Here is a 23,875-nt window from a genome sequence, read left to right on the forward strand (position 1 = left end):
GAAAAACTCGTTTTGCTGTGTTCTCTTAGGGGTTTTGAGATGCTACTGTCTCAAGCATTGTGGAAACCAGCACATTTTACTCACACCATATACACAAATAGTTATTTATGTGGGATTATTTCTGACAAATATTTCTTGCATTCAATCTCGATTCATTGATCTGTTCAAAACTACAGTAGCTTTGTTTTTACGATTTCTCAAAACAAAATACTCTGTCATTTAATAGATCCCTGTCACGGAACAGTTGGGTTGATACCACCCACTGATATTTTTAGGGTTTTATCACTTTCCTTGTATTTTTGTTTGGTGGACCTATGTTACGAGTGAAAGAGCCTGGACGCTTTCAGTTCTGATTTTAGACATGGAAATAAAACTGCAACCCAGTGTGGTTTGGAGTCTTTCTGGAGCTGTTTCAGAAGGGTAAGTTCTGCTCAGGCTGGAGCTCCAGGCTGTTCCCAGTGGCTCCCTGCAACATGGTTCCCAGTGCAACGACACTGCTGCAGTCTGATGCTTTCCATCATGTTGCTTAGGGTGATCCCACTCTCCCAGAGTGACAGCAGGCTCGGGGAAGCTCCACAGCTGCATTCATTGCATATTCAGGCACCCACATGTTCCTCTAATTTGTGTTTCAGTCTTTTAACTCCAGAAAGAATCCTTTTCACATGACTCTTGGAAACATATTTCCATTTTTAGTTACTCATCTGTTTGTTTCGTTTTTAACTGTTTGTTTTGTTAACATTCATTAATGTTTTGCTTTGTTGTGTTTTGTTTGCTCTCTTTTGCCTCCCTTGGCCGCAGGTCCCAGTGCAGCCCGGCCGGTGCCAGCCCGGTAGCTGATGAGCACATGCTGATAGCCACCTTTGTGACGCGGCTACAGAGTGGTGCACGGTTAGTGTTAGGGAAGCATTCCCGGAGCGGGGACAGGTCGGGGTCCAATCAAAGGTATTTTGACTTCCATTGGCAAACGGAGGGGAATCTATTTAGTGTTCTCCAAAATCTTCTAAAACCAGAGAAATATGCATCCATGCACACACAAGTATGCACAGGGGAAAACTTCAGATGAGAAAGGATCAATTTGTGCTCATTCTCACCCTGTTGCATTTGCTGTGTTAAAGAATCCCGTACATGAACATCTTGCCAAATGGGGTAGATAATTTTTCTCTCCAAGACCATTCTGGACTCTTATCTTTCACCAGTGGGAAACTGTCTAATTTCATAGAATCATTGAATTCCAGAATGGTTTGAGTGGGAAGAGACTTTAAAGTTTGTCTCGTTCCAGCCCCACTGCCCTGGGCAGGGACACCTCCCACCAGACCAGGCTACTCCAAGACCCATCCTTAACTCTTAAGACAACTCTTAACTGTTCTTTCTCTTTGCTGCTTTTCGCCCTCCACTCCAAATGCAGTCACTCATCCTGTCACCATCTTTGTTACCTGTGCTAAACAAGCTAGCTCTTTCCACCCTGTCAACATGACCTGCTTAATGCAACTATTTCTGTCTATGCCTTTCCAAAAAAAGATTCATACTTTGAAGAATTTATGTCTTTTATCTTAGCTTTAGTATTTATGCACATTTATGTTTCATGTTTGTGTCTATGTAGAGAAATTTTGCCCTAAAGCCCCAGCACACACGTCTCCTATTTCATGCTGGAAATGAAAAGGTTTAGTGATCTGAAGGCTCTGTGTAAAGGCCTTGGTCTGTCCAGCCTGTCATCCTCTGGATAATATTTTGCAAGTCCTGTTTCATCTCTCTGACATACAGAAATGTGTATTCCACTGCTGTTTTGATGAAGTGTGTTCTGGCTGTCTCCATCTCTAAGGAAAGTTGTTTTTTTTCTTGGTGGGGAATCACCGTTGTCTGCTATCACCTGCTATGAACTGAAAGCCCATAATATTGTCCACAAGACAATAAAACCCAAGGAATTCCAGACTCTTACCTTCACTCAATTACTGTAATTGTAGACTTTGAGATATAAAGGAGGCATCTTGCAGAGTATGTGGCAGATTGAAATACTATGTGCAGCTCGTAGCTGCCATGTTACCACCGGTTGGAGGAGAGGTTCTCAGTCTTCTAGGCCTTCAAATTTTAAGGCGGCACTTGCTACCAGAGTACTAGTGTGCTCCTAGGAGAAGCCAAATGCAAAGAGAATCCTTTCAATCTTGGTTTCATTGTGCGTGGGAATGTCTTCCAAGTCAGCACAGAAGACTTGATGAAATGTGTAGTTCACTGTCACTTCTTTTGGTCTTCACCCCTCACCCTCCCCAAATTCTTATACAACAGGGTGGCTTTCTGCTTTTGACAGGCTGTGTGCAGATCCTCAGTGTACTCCAGTCTGCCCCTGCAAACTGTCTTTCTGACTAGGATGGCAATAAATCTCACTTGCGGACAGCTTTTCTTGTAATGATCACCATTCCCTTTCTCACTTCTCTTTTGTTTGTATCTGCTCTGGGCTGCTGTTGGACACAAGGTACAGGACTGAAGTTCTGGCCCAGCTGCTAATCTTACACTCCTCACAGGCCCCCTCCTGCCAGGGCAGCATAGCCCTCAGGACCAGCAGAGACGATCAGAGCATCTTATCTGTCATCTCACACCAGAGTCCAGGTATTTGGACATTTAAGAGGCATTTGGGCATTTAAGAGACATTTGGACGATGCCATTAATAACATGCTTGAACTTTCAGTCAGCCCTGAAGCAGTCAGTTGGGATAGATGTTTGTTGTAGGTACCTTCCAAACAAAATAGTCTAGTCTCTACTGTCCTATCCCGTCCGGTCCTGTCCTACCCTATTGATATCACAGAGTAGGTCGGGTTGGGTGGGACCCTTAAAATTCCATGTAGTCCAAGCCCTTGCTGTAGACAGGAGCACCTTCCACCGAACCAGGTTGCTCAGAGCCCCATCCAGTCTGACTCTGAATGTTCCCAGGCATGGGGCATCTATCACTTCTCTGGGCAACCTGTGCCAGGACCTCACCATCCTCAGCACAAAAAATGTCTTCCTTGTACTAGTCTGAATATCTGCTCTTATAGTTTAAATTCACTATATTCACTTATAGTTTAAATTCTTATTCATCCCTGTGCCCAACCTGATACCTTAGTTCTCTACAGATATAGGTTCCAGAGAACACCGCAATGGAGAAGCCACTCATTTCATTGACAGTCTGTCCCAGGGATTGATTGTGCTGACTGTTTTGAAAAACAGCCCTACTTCAAATTTGACCTTATCTTTCTTCCAGTTTTGTGTATATTTACCTTTGCTCTTCGTCACCCAGCATCTTTTCATGTCTTTCAGCCAAACTCAGAGACCCTTTCATAGAATCATAGAATGGTAGGGGTTGGAAGGGACCTTTAGAGATCATCTAGTCCAACCCCCCTGCAGAAGCAGGTTCACCTAGATCAGGTCACATAGGAATGTGTCCAGGCGGGTCTTGAAGACCTCCAAGGAAGGAGACTCCACACCCTCCCTGGGTCTTTAAGCATGATTAGCTGGATTTTTCATCACATTAAAAATTATTTGATTTACTGATGACCTGCATCCAACAAGTCCATACAAGCTACATAAGGAATACAGCAAACAGAGCACAGTGGGGTTAATTTGTCTTACAATCATATTTTTGTCTTTCTTGTATTATTGTGGTAGCAAGCCAAATTGGATAAGTGCTTTTCAAAGAAATTATAGAAAATCCCCACCCTAAAGGATGTGCTTGAGGCAAAGACAGCTGCAGAGTGCAGAGTTGTGCTTTATTACTTGGGCACTTGTTTGTTTGTATAACTTGTTTGTTACAGAATTCGAAGTTCAGCATTCATAACTGAGGTTTCATAACAGGCAAACCTCCTTTTCCCAAGTCCTCAGGAAGCCTCTACTTCAGCTCCCCTTTTCACCAGAAAAATTAAGTGGCCCAACTTGAGGTGTCATTATTTCAATGTTTTATGTATTCTGCATTTCCTGCAGAAGACAGCAGCCACAGTATTTCTGAGTTTTAGTTTTGTTGGTTGGTCTAGGTGGATGGATGGTGATTAGCTGCTTGGCTGATTTGATTTGGTTTCCTTTAAATTTGTGACTCGCTGAAACTGCATTTGTAGCATTTTGGATTTTAAAAGAAAAAGAAAGGGAAAAATCACTTTTTTTAAAGATATTCCCCAATATCTTTACTCTCCGAGATACTTCCTCTTGGCTCATCATCATTTGATGAAAGGGACATGTGGCCCTTTAGGTCAGTGCAGGAAGAATAAGCCATTTCTTCTTTCACTGTCATCTTCCACTTCTCAGCATCATGAATTCCAAAGCAATTTTGAAACCTGCCACCATGATGGATCAGCTTCTCTTACATCCTTTACTGATTAACCCTCCGTAGCAAATACTTTGCTTGTTCAAGCTCATTTTTCTAATATTTGACATGACATTGCACAGAATCCCTAAATGGTGGGGGTTGGCAGGGCCCTGCAGAGTTCATCTAGCCCAAGCCCCTGCTCAAGCAGGTTCCCATCGATCAGAGGGCACAGGTCCACGCAGGTATGGAAACCTCCTGAGAAGGAGCCTCCACACCTTCCATGGGCAGCCTGGGCCAGGGCTCCCTCACCTCAGCACCAAACAAGTTTCTCCTCCTGTGCCACTGGCACTTGCTGGGTTCCAGCTTGTGCCCGTTACCCCTTGTCCTGGCACTGGCCACCACACAACAAACACTGGCCCCATCTTCTTCATACCCCACCCTTTAGGTATCTCTCAGCCTTCTCCAGGCTGAACAGTCCCAGGTCCCACATCTTTCCACCTCACAGAGTTGTTCCAGTCCCCTCAGCATCTTGGTAGCCCTGCCCTGGCCTCTCTCCAGCAGTTCCCTGTCTCTCTTGAGCTGGAAAGTACAGAACTGGACACAGGACTCCAGATGAGGCCTCACCAGGGCAGAAGAGAGGGGAAGCAGAACTTCCCTCAACCTGCTGCCCACACTCTTCATGCTCGCAGGATGCCACTGACCTTCTTGCCCATGAGGGCATGTTGCTGCTCATGTTTGTTGCCTACCACCACTCCCAGGTCTCTCTCTGCAGAGCTGCTCTCCAGCAGGTCACCCCCAGCCTGTCCTGGTGCAGGGGGTTGTTGCTTCCCGGATGCAGGACTCTGCACTTGCCCTTGGTGAACCTCAGGAGATTCCTGTCTGCCCCACTGTCATCTTGTCTAGATCTGGCGGAATGGCAGCACACTCTGTGGTGAATCAGCCAGATACACTGAAACATTTATCTTGCATTTGCTCCTGTTTTGTTGGGCATGGTTGCATGAGAGCCTCAAGGCAGCCTAAATGTGGGATGTTGATTTTTCCCATGTTCTCCACACCCCAGTCATTCTGCCCATGCGCCCACTCTCGCCTTTGTGTAACTCCCATGCTGACACAGCTGCCTACTGAGCTGGCACAGGGAACTGCCCTGGGAGAAAACACCTTATTGTTTTGTCAGGTCAGTCTTAAGCCAATTCAGTTTCCTTTACTGGCTCATCACGTTCCAGCACAGCAGTTGAGGGCAGAAGCTGCAAATACCCCTTTCAAGGCCTATACACATTTGGTTCAGATCAAAGGGACTGTAGAAGCAATATTCTGTAGTCATTCATCACATTGTCTCAAATGTGTCCATTGCCACCTGAAAATCAGCCTCACACCACCCTCTCTGTCTCCCCTTGGGTGCTAGTGTTCTAAGGCTCCAGTTTGACTCTGCCTCCTTGTCTCACAATGATAGCCAGGCTGTCTGGAGCCTGACACTTCCTTGTACATATCAAAGCTCACCATGTCAGACCTTTCCCTCTGTGCTGTCCCCTGCATCTCCAAAGGAAGGTGTCGGAAAGCTCATGGATCATCTAATTAGTGCTGTATAAGTAGCACAACATTGTTAAAACAGACCACACCACCTGCCACTGAATTTTTAAGACAGGGACATCTCTAATATTTCCTTTCCAAAATTCTGCTGCTGGGAAAATCTGTGACCACTCCACTTACATACCCTCCTCTCTCCTGAGCTCTGAGGTTAGGCCAGGCTTGTTCTTCCCCTTTGGCATCTTTACTGGAGTGGAAGAGACCCTGGGGGGGTTGGTTGATAGCAACTGAAGATGAGGCAGCAGTGTGCCCAGGTGGGCAAGAAGGCCAGTGGCACCCTGGCTTGTATCAGCAGTGGTGTGGCAGCAGGCCCAGGGCAGTGGCCGTCCCCTGTGCTGGGCCCTGGTGAGGCCGCAGCTCGAGTGCTGTGTTCAGTGCTGGGCCCCTCACTGCCAGAGGGACACTGAGGGGCCGCAGCGTGTCCAGAGCCGGGCAGCGGAGCTGGGGAAGGGGCTGGAGCACAAGTGTGCTGGGGAGGGGCTGAGGGCCCTGGGGGTGTTCAGCCTGGACAACAGGAGCCTGAGGGGAGACATAATCATAGAATCATAGAATCATTATGGTTGGAAACAACCATAAGGTCATGGAGTGCAACCAATAACCTCACACTGCCAGGGCCATCACTAAACTAAACCATATTCCTCAGCACCACATCTATACATCTTAAATATCTCCAGGGATGGTGACTCCATCACCTCACTGCTCCAGTGCTTAAAAACTCTCTTAGTAAAAAAGTTATTCCTAACCTTCTTGCTCTTGGCAACTCTGTGGCAGGAGGTTGTGGCCCAGAGGGATTGATCCTGAGCTGCAAGTGACAGGACAAGAGGAAATGGCCTCAAATTGCACCAGGGGAGGTTTAGACTGGAGATTTAGAATAATTTTTTACCTGAAGGGTTGTCCAGCCCTGGCACAAGCTACCCAGGGGGATGATGGAGTTCCCATTACTTGAGGGATTCCAAAGCCATGTAGCTGAGGTGCTGACGGACATGAGTTAGTGTTGGCTGTGGCAGGGATGTGTTAGTGGTGGGACTCAAAGATCTAAAAGATGTTTCCAAACCTAAACAATTTTATGATTCTATGATTCCTGCTCTCTCTGTGCTGCTGTCCTTTGTCTCGTGTGTTGACTCTCACTGCAGGACCTACCCTCCTCAGGCAGCACTGGGCACTGATGGGGCTCCTTCAGGCAGAATGGTCACAATCTGTAAGGCTACTGCTGTCTCAAGGGCCAGGTTGCTCCATAGGACTCCTGTAAAGGAAGGATTTTTAGAAGAAGTCTCCACAGAAATTAAACCTACAAAGATGTGAGTTTTCCTTCCTGAAGGGATGGAAAGAATTCTATGGTATTTTGTGGCCTGTGTTTCAGGGCCTCTGTGTTAGCCCAACAGAGCTGGAGATTGCAGTAGTGGTTCATTTGTTCAAATTGTTCTATATTAATACACGGGCGGGCTGGGAGTTGTACTTGAACTCCCTGTCCACACCATTTGTAAAGTATTTCTAAAAGCAAATGTAAAAGGATGTTTTTAATACAATTTTTCTTCAAGAAAGTAAGGAATTATCAATAATTATTTTCTAATTCACTTAGATAAGAAGAAGTAATAGTTCTGGGAACTGGTAGAGGCATTAGGAGACATCAGAGAATAGAAAGGGTAGAAGAGGTGGAATGATCTGCATTCTGTTAAAGCAGAATAAAAACAAAATTGCAGAGGAAAGCTAAGCAAAACCAGTATCAGCTTCAGAGAGTGAAGAACTATCAGAACATTAATTCACTTGAAGACATGCAAGAAGGACATCAAGCCTACTGTGAAGACTCTGGTTTTCCTTCTCCTCAATCTCTTTTCCCACTCGTTTAGCTCACCTTTCACCAGCTCCTTCCGTTCCACTGCTTAGGTGGAAGGTCTTAATCCAACAGGCCAAATGCAAAGGCATAAGAGTGCAATTTGTACTCATCATAGATCCATCTGTGTACATTGTAGTTGTACTTCTGTTAAAGTCAGTCCAATGTTTCTCTGCCACCCCAAGCATATAATCTGTCAGACTTTAAGAGTCTTAAAAGAGATCAATTTGTTAAACTTGGCTTTACCGAAAAGAAATGAAATCTACATTTAAAAATAAATAGAATGTGTGCAATATAGATTTGGTTCTTTAAATAAGGTAAACTTAAATCTGTGAAATTAAGCTGAAAGAAATGCAGATTATCTTGTGAAATGGTAATGTGGTCTGAAAGCAACTTATGCTGTGCACAAGGTCTGTGTCTCAAGGAACTGTTGAATAATTCGGTTGTAAGTTGACTTAATAAGTTGCTTTTTCCTTTGGCTTTGATTCTTCATGGCAAAGCCACTGTGCTGTCACAACCGAGCTGGTGACAGACCTTAACATTCACTGGTTTCAATTAATACAGGCTGAACAGTATCATTTGCCCCCCTATGTGTTTATAGTTAGAAATTATTCACAATTATTTGTGAACAACAGGAGCTGACTCAGCACTCCAGGCACTAACTGGGGTACCAGACTGAATTAGTCACGTGAAGGATTAACGTGCACCGAGGGGATGGTGCTTGTGTTCAGTGTGAGAAGGGCCTAGGTGCTGCCTTTCCCTTCTTCATTTTGGGATCCATCCCATTGAATGTCTCTGCTCCTCCTGGCTCAAAATCCCACATCCCTTTCCTCTGTCACCTCATGATGCTGTCACTGTTGCTGATGATTATTGGATACATTTTCTAATTCCTCTTGCAGCAACATTTCCAAGATATCTCCAGCCTGTCTGCATGAGGCAGTTAGAGACAGCTGGAACTGTTTTATCCTCTGCTTGCTGAAGCATGAAGGACCAGTCTCAAATTAACATGTTTTGTGCATTGTAAGGTGGTAGTAAGTTGGGTGTAAGTCAGTACGAAATACTATTTTCATTTAAGTCGGTGTTGTTGAGTGACAGAATCTGTTCTTCTCAGGTCAGTGTGGTTCCCCATGCTCTTCTTCCTGGAAATCACTCTGACTTTGATACTTGTCACCCTGCCTCTCCCGAGGACACCACAGTTCTCCTTCCTCATGCAGGTGTTTGCCCCTTTTTACCTTGAGTGAACCAGAACAGTTTGCTGAAAGCTCCTAAAAAACAAATTAAATTTGTTCCTAATGATGCATGCTTATGAATTTTTTAAAATAGTCATTTAGAACTGGAGTATGTGAATCCTGGAGAGAATGTTACGAGGCAGAAAGTCTTGAGAACAATCCTCTCCTTTCGAAACAAAATGAGAAAGAGAATGATCTAGATTATTTCCAGGGCGACTCTTCTGTTTGCCATCGCTGTCTCTTTGCAATAGTACATAATTTTCTCTGTCATTCCCTGGTATGAGTTACATCTGGAGGCGGCAGCTACTGACTAGGTGTTTTGGCTTTTCCCTGGCAGCGTCCTGGACAGCCCCGGCCGGCTGGATGAGGAGCACAGGCTGATTGCCAGATACGCCGCCCGGCTGGCTGCCGAAGCTGGAAATGCAGTAAGTGAATAATCATCCCTCTTTACCAACTGGGGAATATGGAAGGTGGTTTTCAGTGTCTTTAATTAGTAACTTAATGCTAATTTCTGCGTGAAATTGTTGGATTTTGTTTGCTGGGCTGGAGGAGCACTTCCCTTGCTTCATTTTCAGCAGAAATACTTCATTCTCAGGCAGCAGCAACACAAGTTGTTAGAAATGAGGTCAGAGGAGACAAGAGAATAAGCAGATTAGTCCTACTTAGGCTAGAGAAGAGATAAATACATAGATACCTGAGGAAAACAAATCATGAAACAAACTGTATGGAATACACTTATTCCCGAGGGATGGAGCCTGAGAGAGAGAAAAGAAGGGATTTTTTATGTTTCCAGTCTCTCGGAATTAAAGGAACTGAAGGAAACACCAAATCAATTTTAAATTGGTAAAAATAAATACAGCTTTAACAGCAAGTTGCTATAGAAGATTATGGCCATTGAGAATTTACTGCAGTTCTGCAGTATAATTGCAATCGAGCTGGATGGGGACGTACCTGTCTTTGTGGTTTTATCCATGTAAAGGAGCATAGGGTTTGAAGGAGCATCTCCTGTGTTAGTGAGCAGCAGTGGATCTTCCTCAAACCACAGCTGCCATTTTACAACATTTCCACCGAGGATGCTGTTTAGAAGCAGCTTGGCTTAGCACATGCTCAAAAACATGGCCTCTCATTCTGTCGGCCCAAGGTGTATCCTCAGGTCTGCTGGAACAGCACTGACCCGCTGCACCACTGCCTCCCCTTCATTGGTACTATTTCAGATGTATGATATATATAGAAAAGATACATATATATCAAAGAATCATAGAATGGTAGGGATTGGAAAGGACCTTTAGAGATGATCTAGTCCAACCCTCCTGCAGAAGCAGGTCAGCCTAGATCAGGTCACACAGGAACATGTCTAGGTGGGTCTTGAAGACCTCCAAGGAAGGAGACTCCACACCCTCCCTGGGCAGCCTGTGCCAGGGCTCCAGTCACCCTCATAGAATCATACATATAAAAATACATAGAGAAATTATACATATATATATATAAAGACATTGAAGTTCTGGAGCGTGTCCAAAGAAGGACAACAAAGCTGGTGGAAGGACTAGAGAACAAGTCTTATGAGGAGCAGCTGAGGGCCCTTGGGGGTGTTCAGCCTGGAGAAGAGGAGGCTGAAAGGAAACATGATCATTCTCTGCCACTCCCTGATGGGAGGTTGTAGTGATGTGGGAGTCGGTCTCTACTCCCCAGTAGTGAATGACAGAAGAGGAAATAGCCTTAAATTGCTCCAGGGGAGGTTTAGATTGGAGCTGAGGAAGAACTTTCTCCCTGAGTGGATTGTCAGCCCCTCTCCCAGGCTTCCTGGGGAGGTGATGGGGTCCCCATCACTGGAGCTATTGCAAAGCTGTGTAGCTGAGGTGCTGAGGGACATGGGTTAGTGGTGGGCTTGGCATAGTGAGGGGAGGACTCAAGGACCTGAAAGTCCTTTTCCAATCAAGATGATTTGATGATTCTACAGCACTTGCCTTCCACAGCCGCCGGCAGTAGAAATGGATCTCTCATAAGCATCTTACCACCATGGCAGGCTCTGTGTCCTGCCACACATTAGCATGGCTAGAGGAGCATCTTAATCTCATTCACCTTTTCATTACATTATTTGCTATATAAATACTTTCAAGTCCTTTCCAGCAAGGTAGGCTTATACCTCCTCACGATTTCCTTCAGTGTACATTCAGCCAATAATCTGACTTTGTCATATGGATGTGACCCAATATTTCTCTTTTGTAAAAGTTCAATAGAAAGGAATTATGCTTTTTAAATGTTTTGAGTTGTCAGTTCCCATTATCTCTGTCAAATGGTATATTTGCATTTCTGAAGTCATCCAGTTCACTAGGACTATGTTCCCATTGAAATATTAAATTGTACAGTGGGAACTTTCTGGTTTATATGGAAAAGGGAATTTCTGTGAACCTTTCATATAAAGTTAAAGTTGTTGAGACAGCAAGTGCTGAATCAGTTTCCCTCTGAAAGATGGTAGAAGAATTCTTACTCATTACTTGACTTTTTCTAGTAGTACTAGAGAAGTGTTATGAAAACTAAAGAGTCACAATGTTGATTCTGAAAGAAGCTGATTGTTTAAAAAGTCTGTAAATCACCTCAGACTGTTTCTGTGGACTGTAGTTCTGAAAGAGGTCAAAAATGAAGCACGTTACTTGGATGTAAAGAAAGCAGCATTTAGGGTTTACTGAAACTTTTCCAAGACCTGTGACAAATTGCTGCTTTCTTTTCATCCAAATACGTTACATCATAGAGTAGATGTCAGAGTGCTGCTGTCAGGAATGAAGTGTGGTAGAGAAGGGATGTAATTGTAATAACAGTGTGTTTCCATTGCGACCGAAGTTTCACAGGAGGAATCTGAAGGTTATTTACTGGGCCCACTGTTTAGTCACAGTCCAGAAATAGCAGCTGAAATGGAAATATTTTTCTTATTCTGAAGAAATGCAAGTTTAAAATGTTCTGCTTCATGTTAAGTTCTAATTATTTCTTGCCAACGGGAGATCCCTCTTCCCCAGCCAGTACTTTTGTGTGACTCATGTCTAAGTTGGCCATTGCATTCGTGGAGAGGCATCCTGCTGAGCTCAGGGATGGCGTGCTGCAGCTACTGAGGAGTCCTTGGTTGTGAGAGAGGGAATGGCTGAGAGTTGTCAGCCACAGTGTGGTGATTTAACCCTGTCTGGGTTTCAGGTGCTCACCAAGTTTTTCTGTCACTCCCACTCCTAAACTGGACAGGGGAGAGAGAAATATAACAAAGGGCTCATGAGTGGAGATAAGGACAGGGAGATCACTCAGCAGTTACCAGCACAGGCAAAACAGACTCAACTTGGGGAGAATTGAGTTGATTTATTAACAATCAATCAAAACAGAGCAGGGAAATGGGAAATAAAAACTGAACCCCAAAACACCTCCCCCACCTCTCCCTCCTCCCCAGGTCTGTCCCTCCTTCCCCGCAGTAGTGCAGGGGAACAGTGACTGGGGGTTATGGTCAGTCCATCACAGATGGTCTTTGCTGCTGCTTCCTCTCAGGGGGAGGCCTCCTCACACTTCCCCTTGATACAGTGTGGGGTCCCTCCCACAGGAGATAGTTGCCCTTGAACTTCTCTAACATGAGTCTTTCACAAAGACTGCAGTTCTTCACAAACTGCCCCAACATGGGTCACATCCACAGGGGGAAACAGTCCCTCAGGAATGAGCTGCTCCAGCATGGGTCCCCCATGGGGTCACAAGTCCTGACAGCAAACCTGATCCAGTGTGGGCTCCTCTCTCCAGGGGTTCTCATGTCCTGGCTGGAACTTGCTCCAGCATGGGCTTCTCATGGGGTCTCAGCCTCCCTCGGGCACCCACCCGCTGCAGCATGGGGTCCTCCCCAGGCTCTGGTGGGTCTCTGCTGCCCTGTGGCCTCAATGGCTGCAGGGACACAGCTGCCTCACCATGGGCTGCACCACAGCTCACAGGGGAATCTCTGCTCTGGTGCCCAGGCACCTCCTCTCCCTCCTTCTCCACTAACCTTGGTGTCTGTGGAGCTGTTGTTCTGACATTCTCACTCCCTCCTGCTGCTGCAGTTTTGCCTCTGTGCAGCAACTTCTTCCCCTTCTCCAACCTGTCAATCCCAGAGGTGTTACCTCCATTGCTGATGGACTCAGCCTTGGCAAGTGGTGAGTCCATCTCAGAGCCAACTGGCTCTGGCCCTGTCACACATAGGGGAAGCTTCCAGCAGCTCTTTGTTTAAAGCAGCCACTCCTGCAGCCCTCTCTTACCAAAACCTTCCCACACAGACACACAGTCATTTGGGGATTTTTTAATACTCTTTTTGTAGCATTCAGAGAGATGTCAGTAAGTTAGAGGCTGGGAAATTCAAAACCCCAAACACCTAAGGAACCATGTTTCCTTCTTGTATGGAATTAATTGGGGAACATAAATGAAAACTCTAGTTTAAGAAACATCTCCAAGATCTAGTAGGAGATAGATGCTCGTGGAGTACATGGTACCTGGGCTACCAGCTGTAGAGAATGATAGTCACATGTGCAGGTGAGGGAATGGTGTTGAACGTCAGTGTAACAGCATAAAAATATTACAGAAGAAGGGAACAACTGCAGAATCTTTGTGGGTTGAAATTCCCAATTCTTAATAGCAGAACATCTAATCAGGTCACCCCCTGATTAGATGGTGACAGCAATCAGGAAATGTTAAGTGAGCTATGACAATCTGTGGATCTGTGGCGGGTAAGTGACAGTGGGAGATTTCAGCTACCCACATGGGGACTAAACCAGTGCCTTTTCAGAGGGAGATACAAAACCACTTTGGAATGCAATAAATGATGTTTCTCTGACCAGCTCGTGTTAGAAGTCACAAAACCTGCCCAAGCAGGTTCCCCTCCATCAGGGGGCACAGGAACGTGTCCAGGCGGGTTTGGAAACCTCCCAAGAAGGAGACTCCACACCCTCCCTGGGCAGCCTGGGCCAGGGCTCGCTCACCTCAACACCAAACAAGTTTCTCCTCCTGTGCCACTGGCGCTTACTGGGTTCCAGCTTGTGCCTGTTACCCCTTGTCCCGGCATTGGCCACCACACAACAAACACTGGCCCCATCCTCTCCACATCCACCCTTTAGGGATTTCTCAGCATTGATGAGGGACCCCCTCAGCCTTCTCCAGGCTGAACAGTCCCAGGTCCCACATCTTTCCACCTCACAGAGTTGTTCCAGTCCCCTCAGCATCTTGGTAGCCCTGCCCTGGCCTCTCTCCAGCAGTTCCCTGTCTCTCTTGAGCTGGAAAGTACAGAACTGGACACAGGACTCCAGATGAGGCCTCACCAGGGCAGAGGAGAGGGGAAGGAGAACCTCCCTTGACCTGCTGCTCACACTTTTCTTTATGCAAATATAGAGGAACTTTCAAAACAGGTAACCCACCAGTTAGTCCCTGCATTGAGAGTCACTGACAGGTTGAAGAAATGAGCTGACAGTTGTGATGAAGTTCAGCATAGCTCAGTGCGAGTCCTGCCTGTGGGACAAAGTCACAGCATACAGCACTGCAGGCTGAGTGTCCATTGGCTAGAAGAATCATAGAATCATTTTGGTTGGAAAAGACCTATTCAGCTGGAAAAGTCCTAGATCATGAAGTCCAAGCACCAACACAACACTGCCAAGCCCAACACTAAAAAAAGGCCGCTTCACAGTAGAGGACCTGTGTGTCCCAGTGCCAAGCAGTCAGGAGTGTGTCTCTGCAGCAAGGCAGCCCATCACTGGCCTAAGGAAGTGAATTTCTTCCTCTGTTCAGAGCTGATGAGGCCACAGCAGCAGCTCTGTGTCTGCTTTGGGGCTCCACAGAGCAAAAAAGACATGGATACTTGGAGCAACCCCAGCAGAGACCACTAAGATGGTTGGTGCCTGTAGCACATGACACAGAAACAGAAGTTGCAAGGGAAATTCCAACTATATATTAAGAAAACCTTTTTCACTATGGTAATGGTCAAATATTGTTGTCCAAGAGGTCATCCAGAGAAGAACTGGAATCTTCCCCCTTGGAGACATCCAGAGCTCTTAATTCAGACAAGTTCTTGAGCAACCTGCTGGGAACTGGCCCTGCTGTGAGCAGCACAGGGACTAGAAACCTCCAGAGGTTCCTTCCCATCTGTGTTTTTCTATGAATCTGGATCTTAATGAAAGTGAATAATGGGAACAAACCATCATAAAGGAGTCATGGAATATCTGCAGTGGAGATTTTAAAACCAAGATAGGCCAGTGTCTACTGGGAATACTTGAGAGATTGATGTGAAGAAAGTTGTTTCTCAATGTTCACTTGATTACCTCTCAGGTGTAATGTGCTTTATCTTTTAACATGCTCTAACTGCTGGAAATTAAGAGATACAGACCATTTAACCTACAGCAGCATAATGCAAAGTTTCTTCCTCTTTCCTTTGATGCAGTTGGCAGTGGGCACTACTGGAAATGATACGTTGGACTATGTGGCAATGGATCTGACTCAGTCCATCAGCTTCTGCTTTTTGTCAAATCAGATAAAATGTTAGAACTGCCTTCTGCAGGCTTATTACTATAATAAATGTCACTCGCCAGATGAATGCAAAGACATTCCATTAACATTTTTTAGGGGAAATGTCTTTGCTTGAAGCCTTACTGGGACAAAATAATTTGAGGCAGATCTCAGAGTTAATTATTTAAATCCAAATCTGTTTCTTCTTAAAGAAGAAAAACAAAAGGGGAGGGAGGAGAAGAAAGGAGGATCCATCATCTGTCACCCGATTGCTCAGCAGCACAGGAGAGGCTGATGGCATTCAACCAGTGTAATTACGCACTGCCAGACAGCGGCGTAGCCTGTGTTCGCTCAAACAAGCTCTGACTAGGCTACTCTTGTTTTCCTCAAGCCAGCCTTCAGAAGACAAAATCCCTTTTATTGAGTTGAAGTTGCTCAGGGCTATGCTTGGCCTGCCAGTTCGGTCACAGCAGAGTGTTGTGCATTCAAATAACCGTTGGCTGGCTCTGCTAGACTAGTTAGCCAGAAAGCAAAAGGGAGAAAAGCAGAAGATGACTAGATTAATAAATTGGAGATATTCATGGAAAACAAGCCAAACGTTGTTTACATCACAGCTCTCAGGATCATAGCTTCATCTGTTGTCTCCCTCTGCTGAGCTGTTCAGATCAATATTATTATAAGAAATAATCTCATATTTCCCATCAAGGATCATCTATTTGATAAAAGTGGGGACTGAGGCTGTTTAGTCTGGAGGAGATTGAGGGATGATCTTATTAACATTTATAAATATCTAAAGGGTGATGTCAGGAGGTTGGGACACCCCTCTTTTCTATAGTAGATAGTAACAGGACAAGGGGTAATGGGATGAAGCTGGAACACAAAAAGTTCCACTTAAACATAAGAAAAAACTATTTCACTGTTCAGGTGAGGGAGCCCTGGCACAGGCTGCCCAGGGAGGTTGTGGAGTCTCCTTCCTTGGAGGTCTTCAAGACCCTCCTGGACATGTTCCTGTGCAACCTGATCTAGGTGACCCTGCTTCTGCAGGGGGGTTGGACTAGATGATCTCTAAAGGTCCCTTCCAACCCCTACCATTCTATGATTCTATAGAAATGATCTGTGTCATCAGGCCCTTTACCTGCTTTCCCTTATGGAATCCCTTCTATGTACATATCAGATACCACATCAAGAGTACCCTAGTACTATAGCATAGTAACATAGTATAGGTCATCCTGCATCTCAGGTGACCGCATACTTTTAAGAGAAGGGGTGATTATATGTGTTTTAGATGAATGGATGTGGATACAGCCATATATATAAAGCAACCCTAGGCCCTCTGTTATCAATGTCCTACACAACATCTCTCATTCTGCAAGCCAATATCTCCTGCTCTACCTCAGCTCTTTTTTCCCCAATTTTCTGCTGTTAGCACACTCCCAGATCCTCCTGAATTTCTGCTGATACATCTGGGCAGGTCAGTTCATACAAAGACGGGTTGGTATATGCTGTGTCGCAATGACTTCTGATGGGGAGTAACTTAGCACAGCAGGCAGCAGCCTGTGGCACGTGGCAGGAGCAGAAGTCCACAGAGACCGTGCACTCTTAGCATGACTCTGCTGACCTGTGTAGCTTTGCTGCTAGGAAAAGCATGAGCACCTAATAAATATGAGATAATACTCCATTATGGATGAGTGCATAATTAGGTTGAGTTATGGGGATGAGTTACGATAATTAGGTTCTTGCCCACGTTGCTCTTTTTGAAAGCAGCATTGCTCTTCTTCCCTCAGCATTAAGCACTGCTGAAAGCCTGTCATCATCTCATCTTGTTAAAGCTACCTACAACCTAAATAATATTTGTAATATTCCCTTCATGTAACTTCTTTTAGGCTTTAGGCATTATTTAATAAACATTTTAAATAAACAAAGAGCAAGTAAACCAGATTTCCTCTTGTACATCTTTGCAGGATAAATCAGCAGTTTGGTTCTTGGATCATTTTTTTTTCTCCTGGGCACATGAGTTATATAAACTATTTTTGTTATTTGTTTCCTTTCCTCCCTTGTTTATTGATCATAAAGAACATTGTGATACCACAGCAATGGGCAGGTGAATTATTGGTTCACACTTTCCAAGACACTGTGAGGTCCTTGAACCTGGAATCTGATGCCCGTGAGACACAAGCTTTACTGGTTTTTGGCAGTTTCTTCCAAATCAGAGTGATGGAGGAATGTAACAGTTCGCCATACTGGCTTTTTGGGGCTTCATTACACACTTCTCCTCTTCTATCAGCCAAAAAAAAAAGGTATACTGTAGGTGAGTTCTCAGTGCTGCTTATTAGAAATACCAGTCCGGCAGGGAGTTTGACTCGTTCGTCCTTATGAGGCCCTTGCAACTTGAGTTAGTCTCTGATTGTATGACTTGATATTCCAGCATGACTCCCTCTCAAGTTTAATGGCTTATTTGTAGGAAAATTAAGTCACAGTGCTAGAAGTTTTTACTGATCCTATCTGATATTAGGGGTTTTAAGTAGGTTTTACGATCATCTTAGAAATTTTCTTGCTAAAAAAAAAAAGAGACTTGCAATTTGGGTGATCTTCTCGGAACTGTTGAGGCTTCAGCATTGCTGTTGAGCAGCAGGAAAGCAAAAGACAATGGCAGCTGTACGTTCATCTGTGTTGGAGAGTTTGCTCAGCTTTTCAAATTTTTTTTTGTTTTAACTTCTAAAATGTCAATCCTCAGCTCAAAAGCTTCAGCTTTGGACTTTCTGCTGTTTGGTGTAAAACAGGAGACCTATCAATTCACTGTCAAGAAGCCTGTTGTTTTCTTTTCAGGCTCCACCATGCTTCAGAATCCTTTTACCCTGGATAAACCCTGTAGTTTGTTTCTGCAGAGATCTATAATGTTTTAGAGTTTGGTTATTGCCAGAAAATTTCTGCATCTGATAGGGCCAAGAAGAGTTCTCCTCATTGCTTCTATGCCATGATAGTTAGGACGATTCTCTTCCTGAGCTATTTACTCTTTCCTGAGAAGAAAAGCTACAAAGGACAAAATAATATAAACTTTGTTCATTTTCTCATGCACAGGTGAAAATGGGGTTGGGGTTTTTTGGTAGCAATTTTGAAGGCATTATATCTTAACACTGTTGACCCCCACTGTGTCTTTGCACTCTGTTTGTAGCAGAAAACCTTTGTGAGAGTTGAGTAGGAAGGGGATATGTCCCTCGTTCAGTGCTGCAGACCAGTTAGGTAGCTGAACCTGCTACTCTTTTCAAAGAAGGGAATTACAGTAATAAATCTTGGAAGACACAAGTTGTTCAAATGTGTCCAGTAAGATGGAGTGCAAACATAAGAGTGCTGACTAGCAAATACATTTTTTGGGTTGTTTTTTCTTCTAAGTGCAGAGAGAAGAGGTACCTCTCATCACTGTAAATAGTAGTATGCAAATGCTCTAATGAATTCTATCTCCCTGGATTTTTAAGAGGAATAACATTTGCCATTGCAATCCTGTACCATACACTCAGGACTCTTCCAAAGGCAACAACAGTAAGAATTTGGTGTTAATAGAACACTGAACAGACAGGGGAGCAGCAACTACAATTAGTTTTCTTTATGTGTGTTCCAGAGGGGTTCATTCACTAAAGAAATAGGGATTGTGCTACCAATGTCCAACCTGAAGTCCCAAATGGGTTTGCACTTTTGAATGTTATCTCATACTTTACAATTATCTCCTCATAGTTGTATTTAGAAGATGTGTTTGAAGTGCTTGCACCCACACAGGGTGATACAATGTCCTTGTGAATTTCATTTGAAATGTTTAGATCAGTAACAGGTCGCACACCGTGTCCATCAGCTTCTCAGGCATTCTTCAGAATCCTTTTACCCTGAGAAATAACTCCCTCTCTCCTGTGAGATCTGATGTTTTCAGAAGAGTTCTTGGGTCATTTTTAATACTCCTGGTCAAGCAGGATTTCTCCTTGGTGAATCCATGTTGACTCACCTGATAACTGAAGTAACTGACCTGTTTTGTCCCCCATATAAACAAAGGGCATCCTGAGATCACTGTAAAAGATGAACTAAGGTTCGTTAAAACTGTCTGGTCCATAAACCAGCCTGCAATCATCTAGGCTTGAGAAAGGCAGAAAGACATATCCTTTCAAATCCAGGTGTCCATTGTAATCTCTTTCATTGTGACGTTGTGTTTTTATACAGACTACAGCAAGATACTTGCCTGTCACACAGAAAATAGTTACATCTCATGGCAAGGTCATAAAGGAACTCGAGGGGTTATTGATCAGCAATTAGTCAAGGAAAGATTTAAGGCTACTGACGCTGTGAGCAAAGTAACTCATCAGAAAAGTTCAGTTACTTAAATGACTTCTCATTTGTGAGAAGAAGTGAATATAGATGCCCAGCATGCTGGGTGCTTGGAACTCGGGTGCGGTTTTGCGGGCAGAATGCCAGATTTTGTACAAATGCCACACAGTTGTGCTGCATAAGATTAACAGGCTCTTGGAGAAATAAAGAAATTGAAATGAATGCAGTCCTTGAGCTACTAGAAAAGCCACCCAAAAGTGCAGTGTGAACACAAAGACTTCTTCCTATCAACACAATAACTGGGGAAAAAATGAGTTCTTCATTAGTCTTACTTCTTTGTGACTGAGAATATGGTGGTCAGTTTTTCTTTATCAGGGGGACAAAAGAGGTCAGTTACTTCAGTTATCAGGGGAGTCAACATGGATTCACCAAGGGGAAATCCTGCTTGACCAACCTGATAGCCTTCTGTGATGGCGTGTCTGGCTGGCTAGATGAGGAGAGAGCAGTGGATGTCATCTACCTTGACATCAACAAGGCTTTTGACACTATCTCCCATCCTCATCAGAAAGCTCAGGCAGTGTGGGTGGAATGAGTGGACAGTGAGGTGGATCGAGAGCTGGCTGAATGACAGAGCCCAGAGGGTGGTGATCAATGGCACTGAGTCGAGTTGGAAGTCTGTGGCCAGTGGAGTTCCACAGGGGTTAGTTCTGGGGACATTCTTGTTCATCATCTTCATCAAGGACCTGGATGAGGGGACAGAGTGACCTGATGACACCAAACTGGGAGGACTGGCTGATTCACAGAGGCTGTGCTGCCATTCAGCCAGATCTGGACAGGATGACAGTGTGGTAGAGAGGAACCTCCTGAGGTTCAGCAAAAGTGAGTGCAGAGTCCTGCACCTGAGGAGCAACAACCCCCTGCACCAGGACAGGCTGGGGGTGACCTGCTGGAGAGCACTTTTTTCTATTGTCTTAAGTGACAGGACAAGGGGTAATGTGCACAAGCTGGAACACAAAAATTTCCATTTAAACATAAGGAAAAACTACTTTCAGGTGAGGGAACCCTGGCCCAGGCTGCCCAGGGAGTGTGGAGTCTCCTCTGGACTTTTTCAGACCTACCTGGATGTGTTTCTGTGCACTCTGATCAAGGGGAACCTGCTTTAGCAGGAGGATTGAACTAGATGATCTCTAGATGTCTCTTCCAATCCCTACCCCTGCTATGATTCTGTTTGTTTCTATGAAACACTGTGTTTCTCTCACAGATCTCTATAGGTTTATAAAGCAACACAAATGAAGACCTGTAACAAGAATGATAAAACAGAAAGAGTGATAGAGAAAAGCTAATCAAAGAGCTTGAGAAGTTATGCGAGCAGAAAGGTGTCTGTTTAGATTTTGGTGGCTTTAAAGGATAAAGGAAAGAAATCCTTCGATCAGAAGACATGATAAGCTGTTGATTCAAATAACTGTGTGTCTAGTCCACAGGCCTGAAAACAGTGATGATCTCTAATACCTGTAGATTTGATAGTAATACGAGTTACAGGACATTCTGAGGGTATTTTAGATGAAAGATTAGTTTTGTAAAGGAAAGGAGGAGAAGGATGGTGGAGGTGGTGATGACGATAATGAGGAGGAAGATGAAAAAAGCTCCCTAGCTTTGTGTATTGATTGGAGGAAGATTTTATATTCTTTGAAAGGGAGCAGTGTCGTGTGAGGAACTGTCAGAGGCTGGAAATGGCCAAACAAACAACATCACGCTCTGCAGTGGGAAAATTTAAGTTGGCCACCTCTACGAATAAACAGTTTTCACTGAGTCCCGACATGATGCTCCCGTGCTCGGTTTGAGCTCACTCCCCATACTCTTACCTCAGGGATTGTGGAGAGCAATGTATTACTCACCTCCTTGCACCAAGAGCTTTATATTTGACATTTCTCACGTTGTCTCCTCTCATTCCTTTATTCTCTTCATTCTTTCAGTCATTCCTCACTGTCATGATTTACATGACGTTCTGATCATTCTTCTTTACTTTTATCCATTTGACCCTTAGCTTTCTTAAATGGTAATTCTCAGGCTGAAAACAGTAGTTCACTGGAGTCAGAGACCAGGGTTGAGTCATGCATGGTGGTACCCAGCTTCAAACAACCCATTCCTGGGTTCTGCGTCAGCATGAGCTTATTGAGTCATGTTGGGGTCGTGAACTAAACTGCTGCCTCATCCATTGGGTGTTTACATAGTTTTTTATGATGTGTCAGAAGTAAATATGAGAGTTTGCACTTGTCTTAATAGAATGTAACTTAGTTCTTCCAACCATTTCTCCAATTTCTCAGTTTTCTGGTTTAGTGTATTTTATATTTTCTCTTGGCCTATAGAGCAGTAGGAGCTGGCCTTAGTGTGATGCAGTCTGCATGTGTGAGAAGTAAACATGCCATTGTCTGTGATATTAATGAAAATATTGAATGGTACTAAATCTAAGAGAAAAGCTGCAAAAACCCTCAAGAGGATGTCAGATGCATTGCTGAGGTGAAAGTTTATTGTGTTAATAGTTCTGCTACACATAGATTAGATTTTTTTACTTTGGAAGGAAAGTCATTTGCTTTGGCATGTTTTGTTCTTAGAAATTCCATGTAGAGTAGTACTTAGCTGACCTCCTAAGTGTTTACAAGTGAGTTTATTTTGTGGATTTTCCCCAAGAGCTGAAGTTAAGCTGACTGGTCTATAGTTGTTAGTTCCTTCTTACACTGTTTCTAGATGTAAGCTTTATGGATAGCCTGTCCTAATGCCTGGAATGTCACCTTACTGAAATTTAGTGCTTACAGAGATGAAGACAAAAGCTTCCAGATTGCCTCAGGTTTAATTAAGTACCAAGATTTAAGTACTCTGATGAATTTCCTCATTCCCCAGCTACTCAAAGCATCTGTAAGTGTTGTCTTCAGTCTATTTTCTCTATCCTAATCTGAGTTTTTACCTCAAGGCTGTAAATGCCATGTCTGGGGGAATAAAGGTTTTTTAATATTAGACCACCATTGTATTTTTTTCCATTAAACCTAACGCAGAGAGCATGAACCAGAATCCCAGGGCTGCCTCCTGACGGCCACCACCTCTTGCAGAGCTGCCAGTAGCTGGGCTTTGGCAGGAGGGATGGAGCCTGCCTCCTCCCAGGATGCCCTTTTGTTGGGGAACATGGCACAGGAGCTGTGTCGTTACCCATTCAAGGTCAAATATATCTAGAACTGGTGTCAAATATTTTCTGGACAAGTGCAGTAGCAATTTGACATGTACCTCCTGAATTTCCAGCAGGCTCAAGGCTGTCTTAGGTGACTCTGATACACTTTGGAAGGATGTGTGCAAGGATTTAGATGATTCTCCTGAGCCCACGTTGAAGTACAGATTAGGTGGGAGATACATGCTTTATCTCAATAGCTGAGTGTATGGTAGACACTGAGGCTTTGTGGATAGCAGTCATTGAAAACTTCTAGTGCCCGCGTCTATAATACTGAGAGCTCTCACCCTCCAGAACAGAGCAGCTGTGTACAAACCACCTGCTGCAGATAATTCTTGGCTTAGGGTAGATCCCAAACCATGCTGAGAATTGATTGAGAGAGATGGTAGACTGGGCTAAAAATAAGGCAGGGGCCATACCAAATAACTAACAATATGGTGATCAAATTCCAGTGCCTCTGCCCAGTGCTTCTTGTTTCACCAGCATAGGCATCCCCTTTGCAAACTTTGAGGCAGAGCATCAGATGCCTTTTAAGTTTTAAAAACCTGGAAGATTTAGGTGTTGGTGGAGAACCAGAAGCCTGACTTTATTTTTTTTTTCTGAGCTTGTTTATCCTTGAGAAGACTTGTAGGGGTCTGTTAGTGTATTAATACATGCTGCTTGCAAGTCAGGCAATGGAGCCAGACTCTCTTCAGTGGTGCCATGACAGAAGAAGAGGCAATGGGCACTAGCTCACTGTCATTTAAACAAGAAAAAACTTTCTTGTGGTGTCAGTGTTCAAACAATGGAACACATCACCCCAGCAGGCTGTAGAGTCTACATCCTGGGAGACATTCAAAACTCTGATGGACAGTCTCCTGAGCAACCCACAGTAGTTGACATTGCTGTGAGCAGAGGGTTTGGATTAGACCATCTCAAAAGGTCCTTTCCAACCCCAATGAGTCTGTGATTCTGAG

The 23,875-nt window shown here is 44.3% G+C and overlaps 1 protein-coding gene across 12 annotated transcripts in view; it reads left to right on the top strand.

The window, feature by feature from the left end:
* The window catches only part of DTNB (dystrobrevin beta), a 227,257-nt gene that overhangs the window by 125,583 nt on the left and 77,799 nt on the right, over positions 1–23,875 (top strand). For 10 of the 12 annotated variants that reach the window (XM_061990290.1, XM_061990286.1, XM_061990291.1 and 7 more), the window contains 2 exons: positions 799–888; positions 9,249–9,336. In XM_061990290.1, the coding sequence (XP_061846274.1) occupies positions 799–888; positions 9,249–9,336 (178 nt within the window). The remainder of the gene's footprint in view (positions 1–798; positions 889–9,248; positions 9,337–23,875) is intronic. The other 2 variants (XM_061990292.1, XM_061990293.1) reach the window with 1 other exon arrangement.

The sequence above is a fragment of the Colius striatus genome, chromosome 2 (assembly GCF_028858725.1).
Source record: "Colius striatus isolate bColStr4 chromosome 2, bColStr4.1.hap1, whole genome shotgun sequence".
In the NCBI taxonomy this organism is placed as follows: domain Eukaryota; kingdom Metazoa; phylum Chordata; class Aves; order Coliiformes; family Coliidae; genus Colius; species Colius striatus.